Source organism: Corvus moneduloides, chromosome 2, assembly GCF_009650955.1.
Source record: "Corvus moneduloides isolate bCorMon1 chromosome 2, bCorMon1.pri, whole genome shotgun sequence".
Taxonomy (NCBI): domain Eukaryota; kingdom Metazoa; phylum Chordata; class Aves; order Passeriformes; family Corvidae; genus Corvus; species Corvus moneduloides.
Window position 1 is genome coordinate 97,429,877 of NC_045477.1, and position 22,944 is coordinate 97,452,820.

At 43.7% G+C, this 22,944-nt stretch overlaps 1 protein-coding gene and 1 long non-coding RNA gene across 2 annotated transcripts; both read right to left on the reverse strand.

Annotated features, from left to right (window-relative positions):
* Nucleotides 1–202: 202 nt before the first annotated feature.
* PROZ (protein Z, vitamin K dependent plasma glycoprotein) lies at nt 203–11,149 on the reverse strand. Its single transcript, XM_032100508.1, has 8 exons — nt 11,021–11,149; nt 9,262–9,425; nt 7,857–7,881; nt 4,935–5,048; nt 3,433–3,564; nt 2,092–2,177; nt 1,889–2,012; nt 203–1,359 (listed from the first exon to the last, which is right to left on the reverse strand). The coding sequence occupies exons 1-8, from the start codon at nt 11,085–11,087 to the stop codon at nt 848–850; spliced, it is 1,224 nt and encodes a 407-aa protein (XP_031956399.1). The 5' UTR covers nt 11,088–11,149; the 3' UTR covers nt 203–847.
* A 6,009-nt stretch (nt 11,150–17,158) lies between these two features.
* LOC116440139 lies at nt 17,159–22,266 on the reverse strand. The gene is made up of 3 exons (XR_004238423.1): nt 22,252–22,266; nt 21,474–21,606; nt 17,159–18,954 (listed from the first exon to the last, which is right to left on the reverse strand). It is a non-coding gene; the product is annotated as an uncharacterized LOC116440139 (long non-coding RNA).
* Between the last annotated feature and the right edge of the window lie 678 nt (nt 22,267–22,944).

The following is a 22,944-nucleotide window of genomic DNA, read 5'->3' on the forward strand; positions in this document are numbered from 1 at the left end:
ACTGTGTCAGTAATACTTATGGGTTCAAGTACATGTGGTAGGTGCCCACAGATGGCTTTGGGATTTTTTTTAAAATTCTGGTCATATTTTGTTTTAATTTTTATTATGATGAACAAAAGCTGATGTAGCTAAATTATCCAAACTCTGTTTTATTTTGCTTCTGGGGAAAACACTGGATCCAGTATTTTAAGTGTTACTACCCTGGGAGTGGTACAATATAACTTTGTCCAGACTGATGAGATTGTAGTTTTGGGGGTTTAAAATTATTTTTAAAAGAAATTAAACATTTTTTTCTTTTCTGTCTTAGAAAGGTTTTATTTTACCCTCTAACTGACATGGACATCATTCACAAGGGAAAACATAGATTCCATGTATGAGGGGAAGCATTTTTTAGCATGATGAAAGTGTCAAGTCCTACCTCAACATAGACATTTAAAAGCTTGACATTCCCCATGTCTTTGTAAGTTTTACTTGTATGGATCCTGAAATAAAAATACGACTTTGCTGAATCAAACCTCAGGGTACTAGCAACATTTTAAAATCACAGAAAAATATTCAACATGTTTTGAGGTTTAGGATGAACAGTTCTAGGAAATTTGAAGTTAAATCAGTTTTTAGTTAAACAACTAGGTTTACTGCATCATGACTTTCACAGTACTGTAGTGTGTCAGCAGAAGGAAAGACAAACAGGCTTTTCTGTATAAACTGGAGTTAAATACATGCCATTGTTGCAACTTCCATTGCTGCGAGCTGTAGTAGAGTCTAAGGGGGGTACTGGCTGCATCCATATGTTTCCTTGCAATGATTGGTAGGGGCTCGGTGCTTGAGAGTTGGTTGTGTTTGTGTCTTACTTTACTTTGTGTTTAACCCATATCATATACCTTGCAGTGTTGGTGAAAAGCAATGTTTCCCAGTCAGCATCCTGTAGTGGCCAGGAGCCCAGGATACCAGTCAGAAACCACGTGCCCTTATACTCAGTAGCCAAAAAGCTTCCTCCAGCCAGGCGTTTGCCTACGGCCTCCTGAAGGTGCCCACAAAACTGCCTGTTTGTGAGGCTGATGTTGAGTATTTGTTTGCAGTCCTCGGCAGGAAGGTAGGAAACCTGCAGCTCTTCACCTTGAAGTTCGTCACCTTCCATTCTCCAGCCACTGACTGTCCCAGCCAGTTTTGGAATTAAAACATGTTCTGCAAAGTCTCTTTCAGGGTTGCACACAGGGAGGTGGTAGTTGTCACACTCAACGTGCTCTTGAAGCTGTAGTAATGCAATGTTGTTCTCACCAGTGTCTTCATCATACCGGATGTGTACGTGCTTCTCGCTAACTTGCATTATCTTTCCAGTTCCACTTGTTCCATTAGGCCCTGTGAAGCAATGACATTTCAGTGCTCTTAGGAATAGTTTATCAGAGACCTGAAAGCTGCATGCAAGCTGCCTGGTTGTGCTGAGAAACACGTGCAGCAGAGTAACTAAAGGCGCTCTTCATCGAAACTGCTGCAATAAAGGGAAATGAGGAATAATACACTGGCAGCTTTTTAATGCCGTGTAGGGGTATGCATAATTTCAGCAGTAAGGACGAATACCCAACTTTGATGTGAATTTTGGCATGAAACTAAAGCCACCACCAAATCCACCATGTTCAGCAGGTCCCTGGGTGCTGAGTCCTGAACTGTGCTTGAGAGGCGGTTGCCTCTGCTTGCCTTGTATAGGGGAGCATGGGGCAGCAGTAGTTCTAGCTCAGATACTTTACTGAGGTGCATACATGAAATGATAGCATATTTGTTTCCTTTAACAATATTTTTATGCAGCAAGAAGTTTAGTAAGGTGTTTTAAAATATAGCTTGTCAATACTGAAATGCCCTGCAGCAAGAGAAAATGTGTTGGATCACCTACCAGCACCAACCCTGATTTCAAAATAGGAGTGCAGAAGGGCACACTCCGCTGTGGTCAACACGAAGTTACTTTTTAGCAACACTCCTCCACAGAAGCCTTTCCCTTCTGAGTTTAGCAGTAGTACCTAAGAAAATGCAAAAAGACAATAGACAGCACTGTGCATATGGGGGTAAGTGATAGGTTTCATGAATTGCTAGGAATACCTGCCAAGGAAATCTTTCATCACTTTTCTTCCTGGTTTCATGTATAAGGTTATCACTGTCTTGAAGTCTGCCACATGCACATGCATCTACCAAATGAATTAAAAAAAAATCAAAACTTCAGGCTGTATCATTTCAAGATAGCTAATACCTGCAAATGCCATCTTGTTCCACCTTGGTTTTTTTTTACTTTGGGGTTCTGTTTTTGCAGAAAGAAAAAGGAGAATGACAATTTCTAAGCTGGTGAAAAGTGGAATAATTTGTTTGGCAATTGTAGTCATAATAGTTTAGCAATGGGCTGAACATTTTGGGTCACTGCGTTAGGCTTGTAGTGACCAGGTGTCACTGTGCCTGTCACTAATGAAATGAGGCTTCCTCTCCAGCCAACCATCAGCACAGCTTGCTTTTTCATCTTTGTGTCCTGTATTCAAATTGTGTCAAATACCTAATGGCTGTCACCCAGTCTAGACATGGTGCGTCCTGGCTGGTCCTTGTTACAGCTGTCACTCTTGGGGCATATGTGCCTTTCTCATCTGGTTCAAACAACACACACACTTTTCAGTTGGATCACCCAAACAAATCTGCATTTGTCACACTTCCGGTTGCTTTGGGCTTGGGTCCCACAGACTGGGTTCTGTTCAGGTGAAGCTAAACCACAGGACACCTTCCAGGAGCACACATGACCTGTTCTCAAAGCTGTCGGGTGCTTAGTCCGCAGGATTGAACTAAGCCACTTTGATGTAAAGCACTGAAGTGTGCACAGTGTGGACATCAGTCTATCACCACCAAAAGCATGGCTCTACAGCTGAGCTCTGATTTGGCTGCCCCACCTGTGCTAATACAGATACACGTCTAAGTATACTTCTGTGTTTTTAGTAGACCTGCTTTGTAAGGGGATGAGATTGAATGAGATACCTAGTAGAAGACTGGAGAAATGAAAAGGACTACTGCTTCAAGCTAATTAATATGGCAGCAAATGTTTCCCTTCATTTATCAGACTGTTGGTTGCCTGATGGGAATCAACTGAATCTAATTCCTAAGCAAACAGGTGTTCAGCAGAATTACTCTTTACCAAACATGGGAGTGGAAAATGTGGTCCAGTGAGAGAAATGTAGAGTGAAGCAAATCCTTTCTGCTGATTCAGATTCAATTACTCCAGTCAAATAGTGCTTCTTTTACCATTTGGCATCTTGGGTGGTGGTCCCTAGATTCCTTCTTTTTCTACCCAGCAATATTCTCATCACTTTAGGCTTGAAGCATGCTGATCACATGTGGATGTCAGACGGTGGCCTGCCCACCCCAGCCCTGAAGAGATGCCCCCTGTACTTCCATGCTCACACCTACCTAATGCGATGCACTGTTTTTTATCCTTCCCAAGCTCATAGCCATCAGCACAGGAACAGTGATAGGAATTACTTCCCGGGTAGCAGAAGTGATCACATCCTACCTTTGCTTGGTGGTGACATTCATTTTTAGCTAAACAGAACAAGCAGAGGAAAAACATTGACAACAGTTCACCTGGAGTATTCTTTCACAGCACGAGTCCTCTGGTTTTTTTCTTATTCACTTTGTGTGGAGGAGGGTAGGGACTCTGGCTTGATAGCATTTACCACTGGGTGGTTTTTTTTCCCTTGTTATGCAGAAATTGGAGAGAGCTGATTCTCTGCAGCATTCACAGACTCACTGCAAACTCTGCTCCCCCCTGCCCCTCCCTGCACCAGACATTGCACCTTTGACTTCTGGAGAGCATCAGCCCATGGGTCAAACTGGGCCTTCCATGTGAATCCATGGAAGGATTCCATGGGTTTTTAAGCAAAACACCAAGTACCTGCAGCGAGGGGAGCTGTTGCACGTGTTAAGAAGACAAGTTTTGCTTGAGGAAGAAGGCAACTAAAGTTTCTAGTTTTGAGAAATAAAAACCGCATAGCTCTCATTTTGCACACTCGTTTAAATGATCAGCCACCAAAGATTTGAAAAAAAGAAAGGGAGTATGAACTTTGAAACATGCACAATTTTCCATAGCTTGGCAAACACCTAAATCTTTAGCACAAAACAACAGCTATTTGATCTAGCTCATAGGTAGCAAAAAATCTCATATAACATGGCTGCCTAAGGCTCACACTGAGATGATCTAGTTCCCAGCACTGGTCTAAGCTGTGTCACCTTCTGTGCTCCCACAGAAGCTGGTCACAGTCACACCCCTTATACAGAAAATGACCCTGCCTTGCTGCAGCCAGGGCGTCTCCCATCCCAGGGGACCTCTGAACCAGCAGAAATACTGATGTAAGGGCTGGAAAGAAGAACCTGGCAGATGTAAAAATGTAGTATCTGGCCCAGGGTTTTCCTGTGCCAGAAAGCATCTGTTTTACTTAATGCTTCTCACTTCCACTGGAAACCGTTTGTTTTCTGGAGTCCTTCTGTCCTGAGGGACTGTCTTGTGGGTGTGTGTGGCCTCAGAGGCCCCAGGGTGCCTGGGAAGCCACTCTGGCACTGCAGCTTTGGTCCTTCAGGCCACACACCAGGGACCCCAGCAGGACAAGCAGTCAGGCAGTGCAGGTGGCAGTGGCTGGGCTGGCTTTGGGGTCTACCCGTGAGGTGGTTTGGTTTCAGCCCTTTTGCCGCATCCCCAGAGAAGGGAGGCTCAGGGCGCAGGGACAGCCTGTGTAACCTCAGGATGCCATGATGTTCTGTGGACAGGCAGCACACATCACCCCTGCTCTGCCAAGAACTGTGTGTTCTAACCACAAACATGGGAACTGGCATAATGGGGTAGCTGCGTATGGTTTCATGGGGACACCCTGTGACAGGAGGAGATGGGGCTTTTCAGAAGGGGGGCAATGCCTCACCGAAAGCACAGTTCTCTCCCTCGTAGCCCTCGGCACAGGTGCAGGTGTAGCCACGGATGCTGTCCTCACACACGCCGTTGTGCTGGCAGGGGCTCGAGGAGCACCTCCTGCCACCTGAAGAAATGGAGAGGGAGGAGTCACCACCACTGATCCCAAATTACACAGCCCCCTTTTTGGCACATGAGCTGCTCAGAGAAGTGTCGTGAGAGCAGTTTGGAAGGAAATGGGCTAAGTGTCACTGAGCTGCTCCTCAGGGGTTATTTTAGCTCAAGTCTGCTTCCAGAGACACTCTCGGAGCCCCTGTCAGAGAAGCTGGGAGCTGCCCAGAGGCAGAGTCTTCTTCTGGACAATGGATGCTCTGAGGATTCAGAGAAAAGGACTGAGTTACAGTTCCTGTTTTGTTACAAATGTGATATGAGACAGGTGTTTTAGGTCTCCCATGTTAGATTGATATGCACTGGATAGAAAAATCTGGCATCAAAATTATGTAGCAAGAGTACAGCAAACAACATCAAAATAGGAGGAAATGTAACTTTTATATATCTGCACAATTATTATACAGCAGCTCAGACACTAGCAAGTCTAATCTTTCTGATGAACTGAACATTGAAATGAGAGGGTGTCCTCACTATGAGTGAAGCACCAGGCAGAGCTGCCAGTTTCCCTTCAAGCTCCTAAACAATTTGAAAACATGCTCCAAGTAACAACTACTTATTGTAGGCATAGGCTATCAGTAAGCAAGCCAGAAAAGCCTAACCTGGGACATGTTGTCCAACCTTTCCAAAAATTAACACTGTCACAGAGGTTAACTCAGTCAGCAAGCTGCCCTAGCTGATTTCAGGGATGGAAAAGTGAAAACTGTGCCTGCTACTGGGAAAAAAACACCAATCACTATCTGATTAGGCTGTGGGCACACATATCTTTGAGTGTTAGATGTACTAAAATACTGGCTGAAAGAGTTACCACCTTCAACCCATCTGCAGTCAGATGCCACCAGCACATCCAAGGACAATGTAGGCCTCCAGGGAGGCGTTTTGGGTGAATTAGGGGGATCTCACCTACACAGTGAGCAGGCAGAATTGAGGAGCTGGAGCTAGGGAAGGGTTACCCCTGCAGCCTGAAGCAGCTAGATGGATTCAAGCCTCTGAAATGCATGCTGGGACGGAAATAAATCCAGCACCTAGCTTTATTAAAGGAGGAAAGAGAAGATTCAAGGAAGTATAGAGAAAATGGCCTGATTTCTGTTATTGAAAGGCTACTGGAATTATTAAACTGTAAGCACCCAGCAATACAAAAAGGTGGTAAGTAAAAACCAACATACATTTTTCAGGATCAAATAATTCAAACCCTTTAAATCTAATCATATTATAGGATAAGGGACCTAGGGGGAATCAGTGAACATCACAGAATAGAAATGTCTCCAATGACATTGTCATTAAGTGAGCAGACTGTTATAAGACATGCACAAGACTTTTGGAAAATGATGTTTAAAGAGAGTGATGTCAATGGCTAAGTTTCTACTGCTGATAGAAGAGGATCAGGAACCCTCTACAGGAACAGCTGTAACAAGTGTGACCTCAAAGTGCCCCAACAGCAGACATCCAGCAGATGCCACCACATCAGTTTTGACTTGAAGGGACAAAGGTGGAGCAGTATGAAACAGAGCTTGTGGGTTTCCCAGCAGTTAGGTGGGTGCTCAGCCTTTCTCCCCAGCCCTCTTTTACTCACAATGAAGATTTATCCACTGCACCCTGGACTTTTGGGGGAAAGCAACATGCATACCAGAGGTTTAGAAAATGAGGTTGTTGGAAGACAGGATGAAAAATTGTGGTTGATTAGTGAGGAGGAAAGAAGCCACTCTTCAAAATGTTAGAGAAACATCACAAAGAAGGAAACACACACTGCTGTTCTTTAGGAAGAAGACAGAAAACATGGCTTTTAATTACAGCAAGAAAGCCACCCCTGAGGCTGAAATGGGTAAGGTATCCTGATTGTGGCTAAGCTTGTTTGCAGGGACCATTCTGAACTGGTTGCCTTTCTCTCCTCCTAGGCTAGAGAGGAAGCCTGCATGACATGCTTAGTCCAAATATCCAATGACTCAAATTAGAAATTAATTCCTCCCTCACAGAAGTAATAAAATGCCAGATATTTAGCATCATTCTTCATAACATTTATAGCACTGATGGGATTCTTCTATGCAATGATTCCCAGGACTCAGTGGTTTAGTGGCTTGTGCAGAAAATTATTACTGACTGCTGGTTTTGCCACCTCCTTATCCACTCTTTAAACCTAAGATTGGAAATTAATAATAGCTAAGTTAAAAACAAGAGAAAAACTTTGGATGAAGCATACAGAAAAAAGGGAGGGAATAGGGCATAGTCACCATAAGCTGGTGCCACAGGCTCCATGTTCAGCTGACATTAATTACATCAGGCTCTCAGCTTCTACAGATTTGTTTCTCACCTTGGCACCTGACAGGGAATGATGCAATCCCAGTGTGCAGAGTTTTTAGACAACTCAGTAGCTTTTAATACCTATTTATCTCACTCAGGTTTAAGTGCTTATTCTGTATTTGGGAGATTTTGCTGGTAAAACTGTGCTGCTCTGTTGTATCAGCAAAACATACTGTCTCATGTTTCAGAACAGCTTTAGATTCAGGAAAAGAAGTAGCCTATTTACGGGGATAACCTTTACTCACCTTCCACTTTTATTATTTTTGCAGCTTTAAATAGTTTTTCCTATATATTACTTTTTAAAAATCATTTCACATCAAGAATTTTCCTTCTGCTTTACTGCAGACATGATAAACAGAGACTGTTCATTTCTCATAGAACAAACTCATAGAAAACCAGTATTAGACTGAATCATAATGTTCATAATGTGACAGTACTATGAAGGAGAGAAAGCAAGAGGCCAGCTTACCATAGTAGATATCCCAAAACATTTTCTGGATAAAAAAAAAATAAAGAAGGAAATTAGATTTTAATTCTCAAGTAATGTAATATGCCATATATATTTTGCTAAACCAAAAACATGTAATGAGAGAATACAACGGTTTAATGTTTACAAAGTTGCACACCTATGATTTCTGCCCTGCTAGCAAAATATGCATGAGAAGGGAGGGGCTTTGCCTTCTGCTTATTTTATTGTTTCTTAAGAAGCTGTAAAGGAAAAGAAGCACTTCACAGGCGAGAGAGGAACAGCTGGATCCTTTAACAATACAGTTTCCTGAAAAAACTGGCTGGCTATTGTCTCTCTGGTGTGCAGCAGCATGGGAAGTGACCCCATCCTGTCCCACCCCACTTGGCCCCCACAGGTGCTGCTGGAGGCAGAGCAATCAGCACAGAGCAGAGCTGCAGGGCACCACCACTGGTCACCACCACCATGCGCCCTGCATTTCCCTGGCTACTGCAGCTGGCCCTGATGCTTTCCCCAAAGGGACACCTCTGCCCACCCCTTCCTTCCCCAAAGAACCATGGCTACCCACAGGCAGCCCTACAGCTGCTTCCTCTACTTTCCCTGCAAACAAAACTCCACCCAGAGTCCCATTAAAGAGCACAGCATCCATCTGTACATGTCCAGAGAGCCTCTTGTGCAAGGGAATTTGCAGCTACTCTCCAAGTGAGCTTCTATCTATAGGTCCCACTACTTGCTGGTGCATTGATTCCCTCTGTCCCAGTCATAAAATCACAGAATGGTTTGGGTTGGAAGGGACCTTAAAAATCATCTAGTTCCAATCTCCTGCCGTGAGCAGGGACACCTTCCACTAGACCAGGCTGCTCAAAGCCCCATCCAGCTGGCCTTGAACACTTCCAGGGATGGGGCATCCACACCTTCTCTGGGCAACCTGTTCCAGTGACTCGCACAACTCTAACTCCTCTCATTTATTCCCCATACTGCATGCACTTGCACAGAGGCATTTGAGATGGGCCCTGATGAAGCCAATTTACTAGCTGGAGTGGCTGGAATTCCTTTGTGCTGCCCTTCAGATGCTCTTCTGCTGACCAACACCTCTTTGCCCCTCCTGGTCCCTAAGGGATACTGAAGCTGCATTTCTGTGTGTGGTCAGGACGGGACAACAACCATGTGATTTAGTAACATAAGGAGCATGACACATCATTTTCAGGAGAGGACTTGAAAAATATCAGAGCTGACCTCCTCATTTCCATTTTGACCACGGAAGACACCTGCTTGCCACCTGCTGAGATTGCAAATGCAAAGATTTCACATGGAGAGAAATCCAAAGAAATGAAGCAGTCTTGTGTTTCTTAAGTAAAGGATCAAGGCAGTAGTTTTTATTGTGCATGCAGGAAAACAAAATACTTACAAGCATTTCATCATTTTCAAACACTTCTCTTGCTTCTTCCTGTGTACATCTCTCTTCCAGGCATTCTCTTTCCAAGCTGCCTTGAAGGACCTCCTCCAGAAATAGGGAGCTGGCACGCCTCTGTCTCTTGATAACACTGTTTGCATCATTAGCTGATATAAACACTGGAACATGGTATGACAAAACACCTATGTAAGTACTTAGATTCATTTCCTTAAATACTTTGACCTTCTTTTTTAAGATAAATAATTTTGGTTGATTTGGAGTTTCTGACACATAGAACTTCCATAGAACTTAAAGAGCTCTTCTGTCTTAGCCCAAATTCAGCTGAGGAGTTGTGACCTTTTACTTTTGGGGAATGCCTGACTTCCCCCCAAGCAGGGTGAATTTGAAGCCCTTCCTGGCACATTACTTTACTACATGAGACATACAGGGCAGAGTGCAGTGCCACAGCCAGGGAAAGGGGAAAAACATTATTATAAAATGTTTTGGGAGACTGCATAGGGGTTTCAGACTCATTGGTAGAAGTGACTATTAGTTGTATTAAGTTATGATGGTGGATCCAAACTGATGCTCTTCAGTCTTAGTTCATGGCAATTTTTTTTTTTTGCTGAGCAGCAGAGCCATGACATGGCCGAGTTCTCAATAAATTCTCTCTCAAAGAGAATAAATAAAAGCTACCCCTCAGCAATGCTGGTAGTTAAGAGAGCTATATCACATACCACTGTTTATGTGGAAGACACTGCAATATTTTGGATTTGAGTAAAGAGGAGGAGAGACCAGAGACATGAGAGTTAACAGATCTTAAAACTCTTCTTTGCAAATGATACCTCCATCAGAAACTGCCTGCCAGCTGGGCAGCTGGTGCTTCCACATGAATCAATACGTGACCATGTGTGCCAGCACGTGTTTATCAGTTCTCCTGTGCTTGGAAAGTAAATGTGTTGGGGCAGGGAATATTTGGGGTTTTGTCTCTTTTATACTGTTTGGGGGGGGGGCAACACTGCTGGTTGAAACAATCAATAATCACAGATCTGGAAAAAGTGAGAGGAATAGCAAAATTATTCTGAAACTGTGTACAGATGTTTAGTTACCTTTTTGAAGGATACCCCATAAGCAACAAACTTGCACATGATATTAAAAAAGGAAAAGCTTCATGACTCTGTTCTGCACTTTAAATGCTATCTGACCCCCAGCACACATTTCTGCTGTGCAGTGATTCTGCCACATCCAGCACAGCTGGCAGTGAACTTCTGCAGGGTGTTCTGACCTTCTTAAGAGATCACCACCTTTTTCTTCCTTGCCTGGCTCCTCCTTATTTTTGACAAACCATGGAGGATTGATACAGAAACATAAATTTCTTCAAGCTATAACAAGCATAGAACCTCTTATTTTTATTTCTCTTTAATAGGCCTCTTTCATAGGACTCTCTTATTTTTATTTCAGCAGCAACTAGAAATATAAAATAAAATTCTCTTTAATATCTGGTTCACTCTAAAAATTGTAAGGAAAGACAAAATATTACCCTGGCATAAATGATGGTACTTCAAAACTACAGTACCCCATTAGCCTACAGCAGTTTTCACTTAGCTGCATGAAATAAACAGCAGAAATGTAAAGAAAATAAGGAACAGACTGTTTTCAGTGACGTCACCCTGTGCTACAAAGTAAACATTATACGAGGTACAAAATTACTGGTGTTTTTAGAAAAGCAGAAGCACAAATCAGAATTAAAGGTCCAACAAAACAAAACCCATACCTGTCTGCTCTGTCTGAAGGAAAAGGGCAGAGAGAAGGAACAATGTTATCCAAGAGCACCTTGCCATTGTTACCCTCTGAGCCTAATGGTGCCTGCCTGCATTCCTGCAGCTCTTGTGGGAAATGGCTACAGGAGAGATGTTAAAGTTTAAAGTCCAGCTGTTCATGAGAAAACAAAACCTCTAAGGGCAAATCCTGGCTGCAATGTCAACACATGGAGAAAAAAAACCAAAAAACAAACCCAAACCAAAAACTTCAACCCTTAGCTCAGTAGTGCAACAGTGCCCCGTCTCTCCGTGCCCTGGCTGACTATGGGGCCCTTTACCAGTGCCCCTGAGAGCTGCTCCAAGATTTGGGCGTTCCTCCCATGCCCCAGCATCCACTTACTGTAGCACAGCATGGGTGGAGATGGACAGCATGAACATTTCTTTGTACCATAGCAAAGCACAGGCTGGACAATGACCTTAGGGACCAATTATATGACGTGGTTCTTTTATACGTTGTCTCCACAAAACACGTACCAAGGCTTAGCTGCAATGGGCAAATCCCACCAGCTTTTGGAGCCACCAACCCCCCAAATGTAATTTTCCCCCTAGGGATGCATCTGAATGGATATGGCATTTTTCTTTTTCACTCTTAGGTTTGTAATGCTCAACCATGAAGGAGAACATGGAAAATTTTTCCTGACGTCAGGATTCCAGTCACAGAGATGCACAGACAGACAGATCCATGAAAGGAGGTGTAGGTACGGAGAGGACATAAACATTCCCTGGGCTGCTGAGCTGTGCACCCGGTGGATGGGGTGACCCTGCTTCCCAGCCCTGGACAAGAGGAAGGATAAACCCATTGGCGTGCAATGGCAATGGTGCTGCAGGGCTCCCAGCACAGGCAGCCTCACGGGAAGAGCAGGAAACCATTTCTACACTCAGAGCAACAACCAGTGAGAGGAAGAGTGGTTTTTTATTTAATTTGACTCATGAACAGAGATTATTCTGTGTTTTCATGTCATAAATCCTCAGCTATTATTTGAGTATGCAGTTCTTTTAATAAAGCATGGTTGATCTGAACATCCGTGGGTAAATCCCTGAATAAAACTTCACTTGCCATCAAGTGCACCTTTGAAAGCAAGCTTCAGCAAGTATTGAGGCTGATGAGAGAAAGAGACCACATCCCTCACCAAGGTCAGTCCTTACCAAGCCAGGGCTGATGTTACAGCTCACATCATGGGCCCTAATACCTGCTGCAAATAACCAACCTGCGCTTTGAAACTCCATTGTGGGAGGGTTTTCCTGCACAGTTTCCACAAGGCTGTTCTTCCAGAAGCTCACTTGGAGTTAAAACCCTTCTAATACCAAGCTTAATTTTATTCACAGCCAGTTCATGACCTTACATATTTGTTTTGCCCTCCTTGATATTTCTGCAGAACTAATTAATACAGCCTCCCATCCTCTTAGGTTACCTGTGTGTCCAGCTCTCCTTAGTAAATGAGCTCTCCATGCTCTCCTCAGTCGCTGAGGCCACCAAGCCCCATTGTACCTGTCTCAGCCAGAGCTTTCTTGGCTAGGAAAGGGAGAGCTGTTGCCAGTGGTCACATTTGGTGGGTGCTGGGGGCTCAGACAGCACCTCCAGGAGTCACTGTGGAGGCTCATGTCACCCTCCTTGCCTTGCACGGCAGTGGCTGTGTTGCTTTTCCACACTCCTCTGGCTGTCCATCCCCACGGGAGCACCTGCCAGTGAGGCTGCTGCTGTCATGCCCCAGTGGCCTGGGGCTACTCGCTTTTACCTTCCTGTGATAATGAATATCATCCCACACATACACAGCACAGCCAGTCTGGCTCCCTTTGGCATGAGAAATATGTCACCACTTGATGTCAGCACAGGACTTTGCAGAACCCAGCACAAAAATGTGGGTCCGCAGATTTTTTTTTTTAAGAGACTGTTTACATTTCGCAAACCTAAACCTATGTCAATTAAGGAACTATTGTAGGTGTAAGTAAGTTACTCAAATTGGTTTAATATTACTAACACAGAGCTTCAGAAGCTATATTCTCACAAGATCTTAGTTTACATGGTCTTTTTTCTCTTACTGTGGGATTTTTTTACAAAACATATCCCCTGCCTGAGCAGCTGTGTCCTTAGGAACGGGACACGGTGTACTCAGTACATATGGCAGTGACCTTGCTTCTTCTGTATTGATATCAATGCAACAGGTTTACATTTTAACTTTCATATGACTTTGAAAAACTTCATAAACAGAGGGGTTTAAAAGGGCAGTCCTTTCCTCATATGTTTCTTTTTAGTTACTGGGATTTCTTTTTCCATTCCTTTAATTACCACAGTGGGCGCATGGTGACATGTTTCATTATGGAGTCCTGCACCCTATTTCCTGCAGCCCTGTTTAGGGATTGCCTTCCCCTTGGAGGGTTACTCATTCCAGGATGAAGCCTGCAGGCAGTGTCAGGTATGAAGTCAGCAGTTCCTCAGGACGGAGCAGCTGAGGGAGTTAGTCGTGCTTTAGCAACTGGTTTGCATGGAAGTTGTTCCCTGCCCAGTGCAGCAACCCAGGGGAAGTGGGTTTGCAGACCAGCTGCCCAGACAGTGATGGGGCAGTGACGGGGCAGTGATGAGGACATATCAATTCCACCCATCCCATGCTATGGGCTGGCCATCAGCCCTGCTGCAGCATGATAGGCCAAGGGCAGCTGTCCTGAGTAACTCATCACATGCCTTTTTGGAAATGCATAGCTCAGCTAGTGAGCTGCTTTAGTGCAGTTAAAAATGGTCATGATTTCAGCTAAACACCTGGATTGCAATCAGCCAGGTCTGTTCACCACCTGCAGAAAAAAAAAAAGTTTTTCTTGCCAAATCCAAAGTGTATCAGCATTTCTAAATGCAGGAGGAACTTGCAGCTGTTTCAAAAGAGCATCAGCACTATCTTTGTGGTTTGTTTACAGATTGCAGGAAACACTGGAGGAGTGAACAGGGGAAGGAATGTAACCCCAGGGAGTTCTGATTTTCTTCTTTAGGTGCCAGGCTCACAACAAGACTGTGAGCCTACCCTCAAGGATGTGCAAGTCTCCGGATGCAGTGAAAACAAAAGCTACCTTGGAACTACTCTGACATTTGCTCCATCCCTGGAAGTGTTCAAGGCCAGGCTGGATGCGGCTTTCAGCAACCTGGTCTAGTGGAAGGTGTTCCTATCCATGGCAGGCAGTGTTGTACAAGGTTATCTTCGAAGGTCCCCTCTAACCAAAACCCTTCTATGATTCTATGATCTCTGCAGATGCAAGCTCTGACATTTCCTGTTTCTGTGCATATATTGTTAAAAATAGCAAATGCTGTTAATATTTCATTTATTGAAATACATTATTTCTTCCACCTTCATTCTTCTTTACCTTTTCCCTCCCTCAACTTTTATATTAAAATTATTTTCCCTACTAAAATTCCAACCAGTAAAACTGGTTATGGAAGAACAAGAAGATGGCAGAGCACGTACATGGACAGCACCACAGCACTTCAGCTCCTAGCTACAGTTCCAATGATGGATAAGGAGGGGTTGGTAAGGTGCTTACTTTTGCCCTGAGATGAGGAATATTGCCTCATCCCCTGTGAAAAATGAATCAAAATCACTTTATAATCTATGCCATTTGGATGAAGACTTTTTTCCTCTGATTTTGACTGGTAACATCTCCCCATTGCCTTAACCTGGAGTTCAGGATAAAAATTATTAAGGATGGCTGTCAGAGAAACCTAAACAGCAGATTTTTCAGGCAAACTCCTGGAACACTGACACAGTCTGAAGTGCACAATGAAGAGATAAGAAAGAATTTGGACTTTACCCAGAATTCAGACTTTTTAATGCAGTTTCCTGTTCCTTTGTCTTTCCTCCTGACTCTCTCCACTGAGGACATGGGGCAGGCAGCAGCCCTGCAGCTTTGTCCAGATGTTATGATTTAAATTGTTCCTTTGACCAACCAGTCACTTCTTTTGCAACAGATGCAGCAGGAAGGAAGTCCTAACCTGATCTGAAGCACCAGTGCAAAGACTGCACCTGACATCTTCCACCCACAGTCCAGACATATGTAACTGGGAGGTGGAACTGGCTCCTGCCATAAACCTGGCTTCCAAGCCATGGGAGACATGGATTCTGTGGACTTGTGCAACTGTCACACTGCTGGACTGCTTTTGGAGATTGACTTCTGCATTTATGACAGGAAAAAAAACTCCATCCATATTGAAATAGGATGGCAAAAAAGCTTATTCAAGTTTCAAAGTACATCCTCCAGGATGACTTGAGTTAAAACTCTATTCTGTCTGTGCAGACCCAAAGAGCATTTGGGTAGAGCACTGATGATATGTGCCTGGGTATATGTTTTGAGTGAGGATTGCAATTCTCTGTGCAATGAAGCAGCTATGGTAAGTGTCCCTGCAGACAGAATTTGTTCTTATCTAGTACTGAACATCTGAGGATGTCGATGATGGTGTTTCATGCCTGGCAATGCAAACTAGGAGGTGAAGGAGGAGAAGCTCAGATGACTGATTCCTCTGAATGCTTGTTGATCTAAAGACAGCAATCAAAGCCCATCAGAGGTGTCTGTGCCCTCTGTAACTGGTTATGAATAAACCAGGAGTGCTGCAGAACTGGGGCAAGCGGCCATGGAGAGCTGGGTGGGAGGAGAGATGGATGGCAATGAGGGAATGAGTCAGCAAGTGCAAGTCCTGTGTTATGGCCTCCCTATAGTCCCTGGGACACATCCAAGCATGGCCCACAGCTCCATATATCAGGTTTGCCCTCCCTATAGTTTAAGGGTGAACTATAATTAGAGGCTTCAACAGAGGTCCTATGGGAATTCACACAGGGGTATATCCTTTGAAGCAGTGATGTCAGGAAGGGATATATGCAGCCATCAGGGGTTGAACTTCTATCCATGGCTTGAACACCATGACATACAATGCACTGTCTCTCCTGAATTGAGTTCATTTAGCAGTCTGAAGTTCAGGATGTTTCAGAGGAAAATGGCAGAGAAATAATACAAATGGGACAGACAGAGTGGGTTTTCTGAGTTTTTTATAGGGAAACCAGACAGTAACCATCGCAGAACAAAGTTAACTGCTCTATTCCTTTCAAACTGATCAACAAATTCAATTATAAAAATCATCCCAAACTGGTGACTTTCACAGTTGAAAACTGGATATGGTGAAGTATTACAGGTGGTGATGGGGTCCGAGGCTGTGACCCAGGAAGAGATGACCAGTCCGGGGAGATGGTCCCAAAAGGAATCGCCTTCCTGAGGCCCGGTGTCTTCCTCTCAGCTGCTGGCAGAGGAGCCCTTGCAGAGACTGTCAGCTCTTTAGTGATATCAGCTCGTGATTCCAGCTCAGCTCTGCAGGGCAGCCTACAGGCCAAGCCAGACCAGAGAGAGAGATGAGAAGGCCCGTGTGGCTGGTTCCGCACGAAGGGAGCTTTATTGTGGGTCCCCTCCGGCGAAGGGGAGAGCTGGGGACGAGCTCTCTCTGAGCCACAGGGGCCCATTGATCTTGCTTTTATAGGGATACAGGGGATCAGCAAGGGGACCAATGGATTACAGAGGGTCTGGGACAGACCAATGGGTTACAGAACGATCTGCATAGTGTCTCCCAAAGGATTGTGGGTCTACCTTTCCTCGCCATGACCCAAAGTAGTTGCCTTTCCAGGGAGTCCAGCTGGGAGATTGCTCAATCTCCTTATCTCAGCAGACATCCCTCCAGGGCAGTGGCTGGGCACACCCCACAGTGAAGCTAGGGAATGAGGAAAAATTGCACATTTTATGTCACAATCCAATTTGTGACATCTTCTTCCTGTCTTCCAAAACATGTACTGACGCACTTTTTGAAGTACAAGACAGAGTACTTTTTCTGTAGAGGCTCAAATATCTCAATATCTGCTTCACAATTTTTACATACCACTGAACTGGCTGCAAAACACATAATTTTTTTCTCTGGATTGAAATAAGGCAGAGGATGTCAGGTTCAGCTGGTAAGAGAGTTAAGCTTTTATTAGTCTTGAAGTATTACTTCCCCTTGTAGAGTTAAAATATTTTCAGTTGCGAATTATTTAAATAATACTTCATATAAATAATAACATATAACAATATTGTAATTTTTAGGGTATGCAATGCATTCACTTTATTATAGCCAAAATCATTCTATCAATAACACTGGTGAAGAAAGTATCTCAGAAAGAAAAGAAGATATCAGAAGAGCAGTGATTTTGGTGACGATAACCAAGCCTTTCCAATTCAATGAACTTCATCTAACAGCTCATTTCACTCAGTGACATGCACAGTTAATTAGACTCTTGTGGATACATGACTGTGGGGAATCACAAAAGGTGGAAAGGATTTTAGGTGCGAGAAATAGAAGCAGACCTCAGGAAATAAAGTAAGGGATTTAGAATTCAGCTTTGCCTGGGAAAATTAGAAGAAGATACAGTTATAAGCAGCAAGGACATTAAAAGACAATGGTTAGTTCTTAGGCTTGGCCTAGATGGATGCTGAGGTTGCAAAAAGTATATTTTGTTAGAGAGGTAAGTTTAAGCTTAATAATGGGATGTTGTATGTTATTATATAAGGCATAACAAGTGACTGTTGTGTACAATGGAGGTACATGCGGTATTATAGATAGGTTAAGACAGATGTCTGTTACTTTTAGAAGCACACTATTGGCCAAAAAGGCTTTTAAGAATGCTTTGCAGCCAGGAAATCAGGGGATGTCTCTGTGACAGCATGAGCTCTGTACCAACTTTGTCTCAATTCTGTATGTGAGACTGATAAAAGCTCCTGGAACACTTGTCCCGGCCCCCCGTCCCGTTTGCCGGAGATCGCCGGCACATGAGTGGTTTTCACATTTTCTAGGTTTTTTCCTGTATACATGCTTATAGATCTAGAAAATCAGGTAGCCTTTTCAGAGGCTTTTAAAGCGCTGTCCAACTCTGATACTGTCTTGCTTTGATATTATTCTAGTCCAGCTTGTTTCTGTAAAGAATGTACTGCCACAGAAACATTGAAGTAGTTCCAACTTTCATGGCAATGGTCAATTTGAATGAAGGCAAAGTGTAACTTGTTATTAATGTATTTAGGTTGCCACGTGTTAACTGCAGAAAACCTGCAGTTGTTAGAAGAAAAGAGAAAGGCAGATTGTGTTTCTTTCAAATTGAACATGTGATATTTGACGAGAAACAAGTGAGTTATAACTCAGTCATATTATGTTACTACCACTGAGATGATGATGAATCCTTGTGAACTGTGTACTGTAAAGGGAGAAGTTTCTTGGATTTCCACTTATTTGGATCTGTAGGTGTTCAGCATGTCCCAAAGACCTTGAAAATAGACACCAACTTTTATCAATCAGAAATCTAACCTGTTACTTTCTAATAAAATCCTCCATAGCATGAAAGGCCTGTTTCAGTCTTTGGGAGAAGAGGAACCTGAGCCCTGTTGTAATCACCAGCTTCTGATATGGCTTTACCCCTGCCGGGACATGGGTTTTGTAGTCCCCTGAGAGAACACACTCAATTGCACAGAATACTTTCTTGAGCTATTTTTGCTGCCACACATCCCTCACAGCTGCATAATTTGATGTTACTTAGAGTTACGTCCTTTAGCTAAGGTCTTACTAAATTTATTATCAACAGCTTAAGTAAGCCATGTGAGAGGCCTGCACAATTAACATTATTCTTTATGCTACAGTGGCACTGCAACACATCAGCATTTCCCAAACGTGGTACAGACGTGATGTGTCCCATAGAATGAACTATAAATGTGGCTTTGTACCTACAGAAACACAGGTTTTGTCATTGCCCAGGGCATAGCCAGCAGCACAGGAATATAAGACTCCAGCTTCAGTTTTGCAGATGTGCTCACAGTTCCCAAGTTGACCTTGCATCACCTGGTATGACTACAAAGGAGACAAAGGCAGGTTACAGATCCATGGTGACCTCATAAAAGTATAAGCAGCTTGTAAAAGCTGGCTCGCAAACATCAGTCAAACACCCCACTACTTCAGGAAATACAGTACAATTCCTGCAAGAGGCCTTAATAATAACAACAGATGTATTATTATTTTAAAAATGGTAAGGTGTCAACATTAGGTAGACCACTATTATTCTACATCTAATGCTGTGTTTCCCAGCTGTAACTAACAGCCCTTAGAGGGCAGTTCAAGGAGCAATCTGTACTTGCCATAGCAGCCATCGTACTAAGGCAAAGATGAATGTGGGTGTGGGTAAGAGGCAAATATTAGCAACAACTAAAGCATCAATAATAAATGAGGTATTGGACTCTTAGTAGATCCTTGCAATATTCCTTTGTCATCTGTATATGGCTCATGCTACCTCAGCTCAGTCCTGGTATTGCAAGATCACAGAGTGAGAGAGCACTTCCTGGCTCCAACGGTGCAAGAGCAAGTAAACTGGTCCTAACAGATGTTGTCTAACCTGTTCCTACAGATTCATAATGAGATTCCACTGCTCACCCACACAGCTTAACTCACTCCTTAATTAGCCTTACAATGTCTAAAAAGTGTTTCCTAACATCTAATCTCAGTTGCCCTTATAGTGATGGGATCCCATTACTTCTTGCCCTAGCTGTTCATCCTCATGAAAATGAAGAAGTCTGGCTTTTATTATACATTTTACAAATTTCTGTGGTTGTGTGTTGTGGGACCAAAGGTGAAATTTTGGTTCTGTGTTTACATAATTGCCTTCTATCTATGCTGGACCACTGTTTCTGTTTCCCAAGACTGCCTCAATGCTCATCTCCACTTATGGTAGTCCTTCCAGTCTGAAACGAGGTAAAGAAGCAGTGAGTAAACACTCTCTTCTGTCTTGCATGTTACTGTGGAAAACACCAGTGTCAGAGGCCTTCAGGCTTGCCTGTGTGGAGCTTTGCACTCCATATGATCTTTCAACCAAGTGGCACCGTTTCTTGACCAGATTTGCACCAAATTTACAAATGTTTCTCTTTCTGTTGCGATAAGTGTCAGATGAAATGATGTTAGAAGCCTCCTTTAAAGGAGAGACCTGAGGCTTACTCCATCTTTTGCAGCCATCCAGCCTGTTATCCTGTCTTTGGAGAAAATTGATGTGATTTTTCTCTTGGAGAAATTTGATGTGATTTTTTCCTGACTAGTGGAATTTGGCAGTTTCTTTCTTCCTTCTTGAGTGCAAGTTATTTGGTACCTTAAGGAAGAAAGACTTCCTTCTCCATCGGGCACAGACTAACATTCTTCGGCTTTCTTCCTTTATTCATATACTTAGATCAGCTCTTGATTTTCACATCATGTTTATCTTATTATATTTACTCCTCGACTTTTCTGGTTTTATGTCAGGATGTTTACAATTCTTTTATACAAAGCTAGGCACTTTTATACTTCCTTTTGGAGGTCAGGTCACTGAAGGTCTCAGAGTTTTAATCAATTGTCCTGTCCTTTCCTGACCTTGGGACAGTTTTGATATATGCCTTAAACACTTTGGGGTTTTGTGGGGATTTTAAAAAGAGACTCTCTTTTAAAAATATATTAATTATATTCTCTTGTTCTTTTTCTTTACTTCATTAATGAGCTCTGTCATTTTAACAGTTACCTTTATGGAAGTCACCTTCCATCTTTGTTTTGTCAGCAACTTCTAGTCTATATGTATTAACAGTAAATGCACATGAGTGCACTCAAAATTGCTTTCTACATGTTTATATGAGAAGATTTTCCCTGAAACATTCTGAAGACTGTCAGGGCACCCTGTATCCCACTAAGTACCTCTCCCATCTCATCTTTGGGATGTCAAAATCTACCTCTAACTCATAGCTCTTATAATGGAGATGACTCAGGTGTTTGTTCAGTTGTCTCCAACCAGAGACAACAGCAAAATTAAAACATAAGGCATGCAACATATCTGCAATATGATTGATAAACTTGGTCTGTAGAGAAGATCTCAGGGTCCAACCTGAAAGAGAGGTGGGATGATTTATCAAGTGGAGATGTGAAAATTTTGTGGAGATTTACAAAAATACAGTGGGTAATGGGGTAGGGTTCTTGTTCCCCTCTGCACAGTTAAATATGGTGGGTATCATTTTGTCCCTCAGCAGCTTACAAATGGAAAGTAAGGATTATTTAGCAATCACATTTCTTGAGAATATGAAAAATAGCCCATTACTTGTGCTGTGCTTTTGAAAACACTACATGTTGACATACTGACCCCATAATTTACACTGACATAATTGTCAGTCCAAAATGGTATTCCCCATGTGCCTGAGCCCTGGATCTCATTCCACTGCAGCTGGCAAAAAGAACCAAGGTGGGTGAGACAGCAAAGCTACTGGCTGTTCACTCATGCCCCCTGCCTTGCAAAGCAAAAATATTGACAACTACCTGTGTGGTTTAGGCAAAGCAGCACAAAGCCAAGTTAAAGCAAACGTCTCTACCTGTCTGCATCATCTGAAGGAAAAGGAGGACAACGGGAAGAAGCCACATTGTCCCGCGATGACCTGCCATGCCCATCCTCCGAGCTCTCTGCGCATCACCCACCGCTTTCTCGGCAGGGCTCTGGGGCAGCTGCTAAATGAGAAACACCACGGTGCAAAGGTCATTCACTCATGAGAAAACAAAACCTCTAGGAGCAAAGTCTGTACTCAACGTCGCCATGGCACAGTGTTAAGACACACAAAAAAAGTGAGTGTGCTGCAGCAGTGCCACCCTGATAGCTTTGTGCTGGCAGAGCACCTCTAGGAGGCTTTCCTCTGGAAATTTTGACAAAGCATCCCTAAGGCAGCTGGACTATTTGGGCAGCAAGGAGCTAGAGTAAGTGATGTGGCTCTTGCCCTTGTCCCAGGGAAGGCAAAACAACCAGAAACAGAGCTTTGTGCCTCCTGCAAGCTGGGCCAAAGCAGGAAGGCACCCAAGAAGAGAGGAGCAGATCAGGGCACAAAGTTTGCAGGCCTTGGCAAGCACATTGCACAGATGTTACCCACCAGCTCCATCACAAGCACCCGGACAGAGCACACTTCCCCAGATTCATCAATTTCCATCTTATTATGAATGTTGGGGGGTGGTGCGTTTTATGTGCTGTTTTCTCTTGGTCAAACCACTCCAAGGGAACAGCTCTTGACAGGGCACTGTGCTCTGGGAATCAGCCTATGGAAGACAATCCTGCAGGGTGAGTCACCTGTGCCAGGGAGCAGTACACAGGAAGCTTGTTCTTACCATGCTAGTGCAGGTCACAAAGCCATGATCCTAACAGTGACACTTTGCTTGCGTTGCTCACCTGGAAACACAGAAAACAGGGGCTGCAGAGACCTCCAGGGGCACCCAGTCCAGCCTACTGAGACAACAGGGGGTCAAGTTGACCTCTATTATAGTTTGGCATGTTTGCCAAGGCTCCAGGGAAGGAGCTATCTGGGAAGCTGCTTCCCGTTGGACACTGAGCCTGCTGCAGTGTGTTTTTTCTCCCATACTGTAGGATACCCCAACAAAGGGCAGCTTGCCCACATTTGCTCCTTAGGGCAGCCCCCATCGTGCTGCACACCTGACAGCTACTTACATCTCCCACTCTGGAAGACAACTGGCATCAGAGACTTCACTGCCCTCCTGGGAAAATCTACTGCAGGGCTTCTCTAGTCACAGGGCTTACTTACCATCCTTCTTTTCTTCCCTGAAGTCTCAGAACTGGCTTTTCCTTGAAGGCAGAAGAAGCATGAGCACTAGAGGGTAGCTTAGAACCTCTCTGCCTGCCGTCCTTGGTACAGGCATGGAGTACACGTCAGCTTTTGCCTAAGCCAGCTGTGGCTGCTCGTCAGGAAGAATTCTGGTATCTTAAAATCCACCAGTGTACTCAGCAGCTGTGTGCTGTACCCCTTTCCTGGATTTTGCAATCTGTTCAAATTTTGCTATGTGAAA

What these genes read in the sequence shown, in the direction of transcription:
- PROZ (XM_032100508.1), bottom strand. Translation starts at nt 11,087, where the DNA reads ATGGCAAGGTGCTCTTGGATAACATTGTTCCTTCTCTCTGCCCTTTTC. An exon ending in AAAACAGTGCATCGCATTAG is followed by an intron (nt 2,178 to 3,432) that starts GTAGGTGTGAGC and finishes TTCATTTGGTAG; the next exon opens with ATGCATGTGCATGTGGCAGA. An exon ending in TGAAATCAGGGTTGGTGCTG is followed by an intron (nt 1,360 to 1,888) that starts GTAGGTGATCCA and finishes ATTGCTTCACAG; the next exon opens with GGCCTAATGGAACAAGTGGA.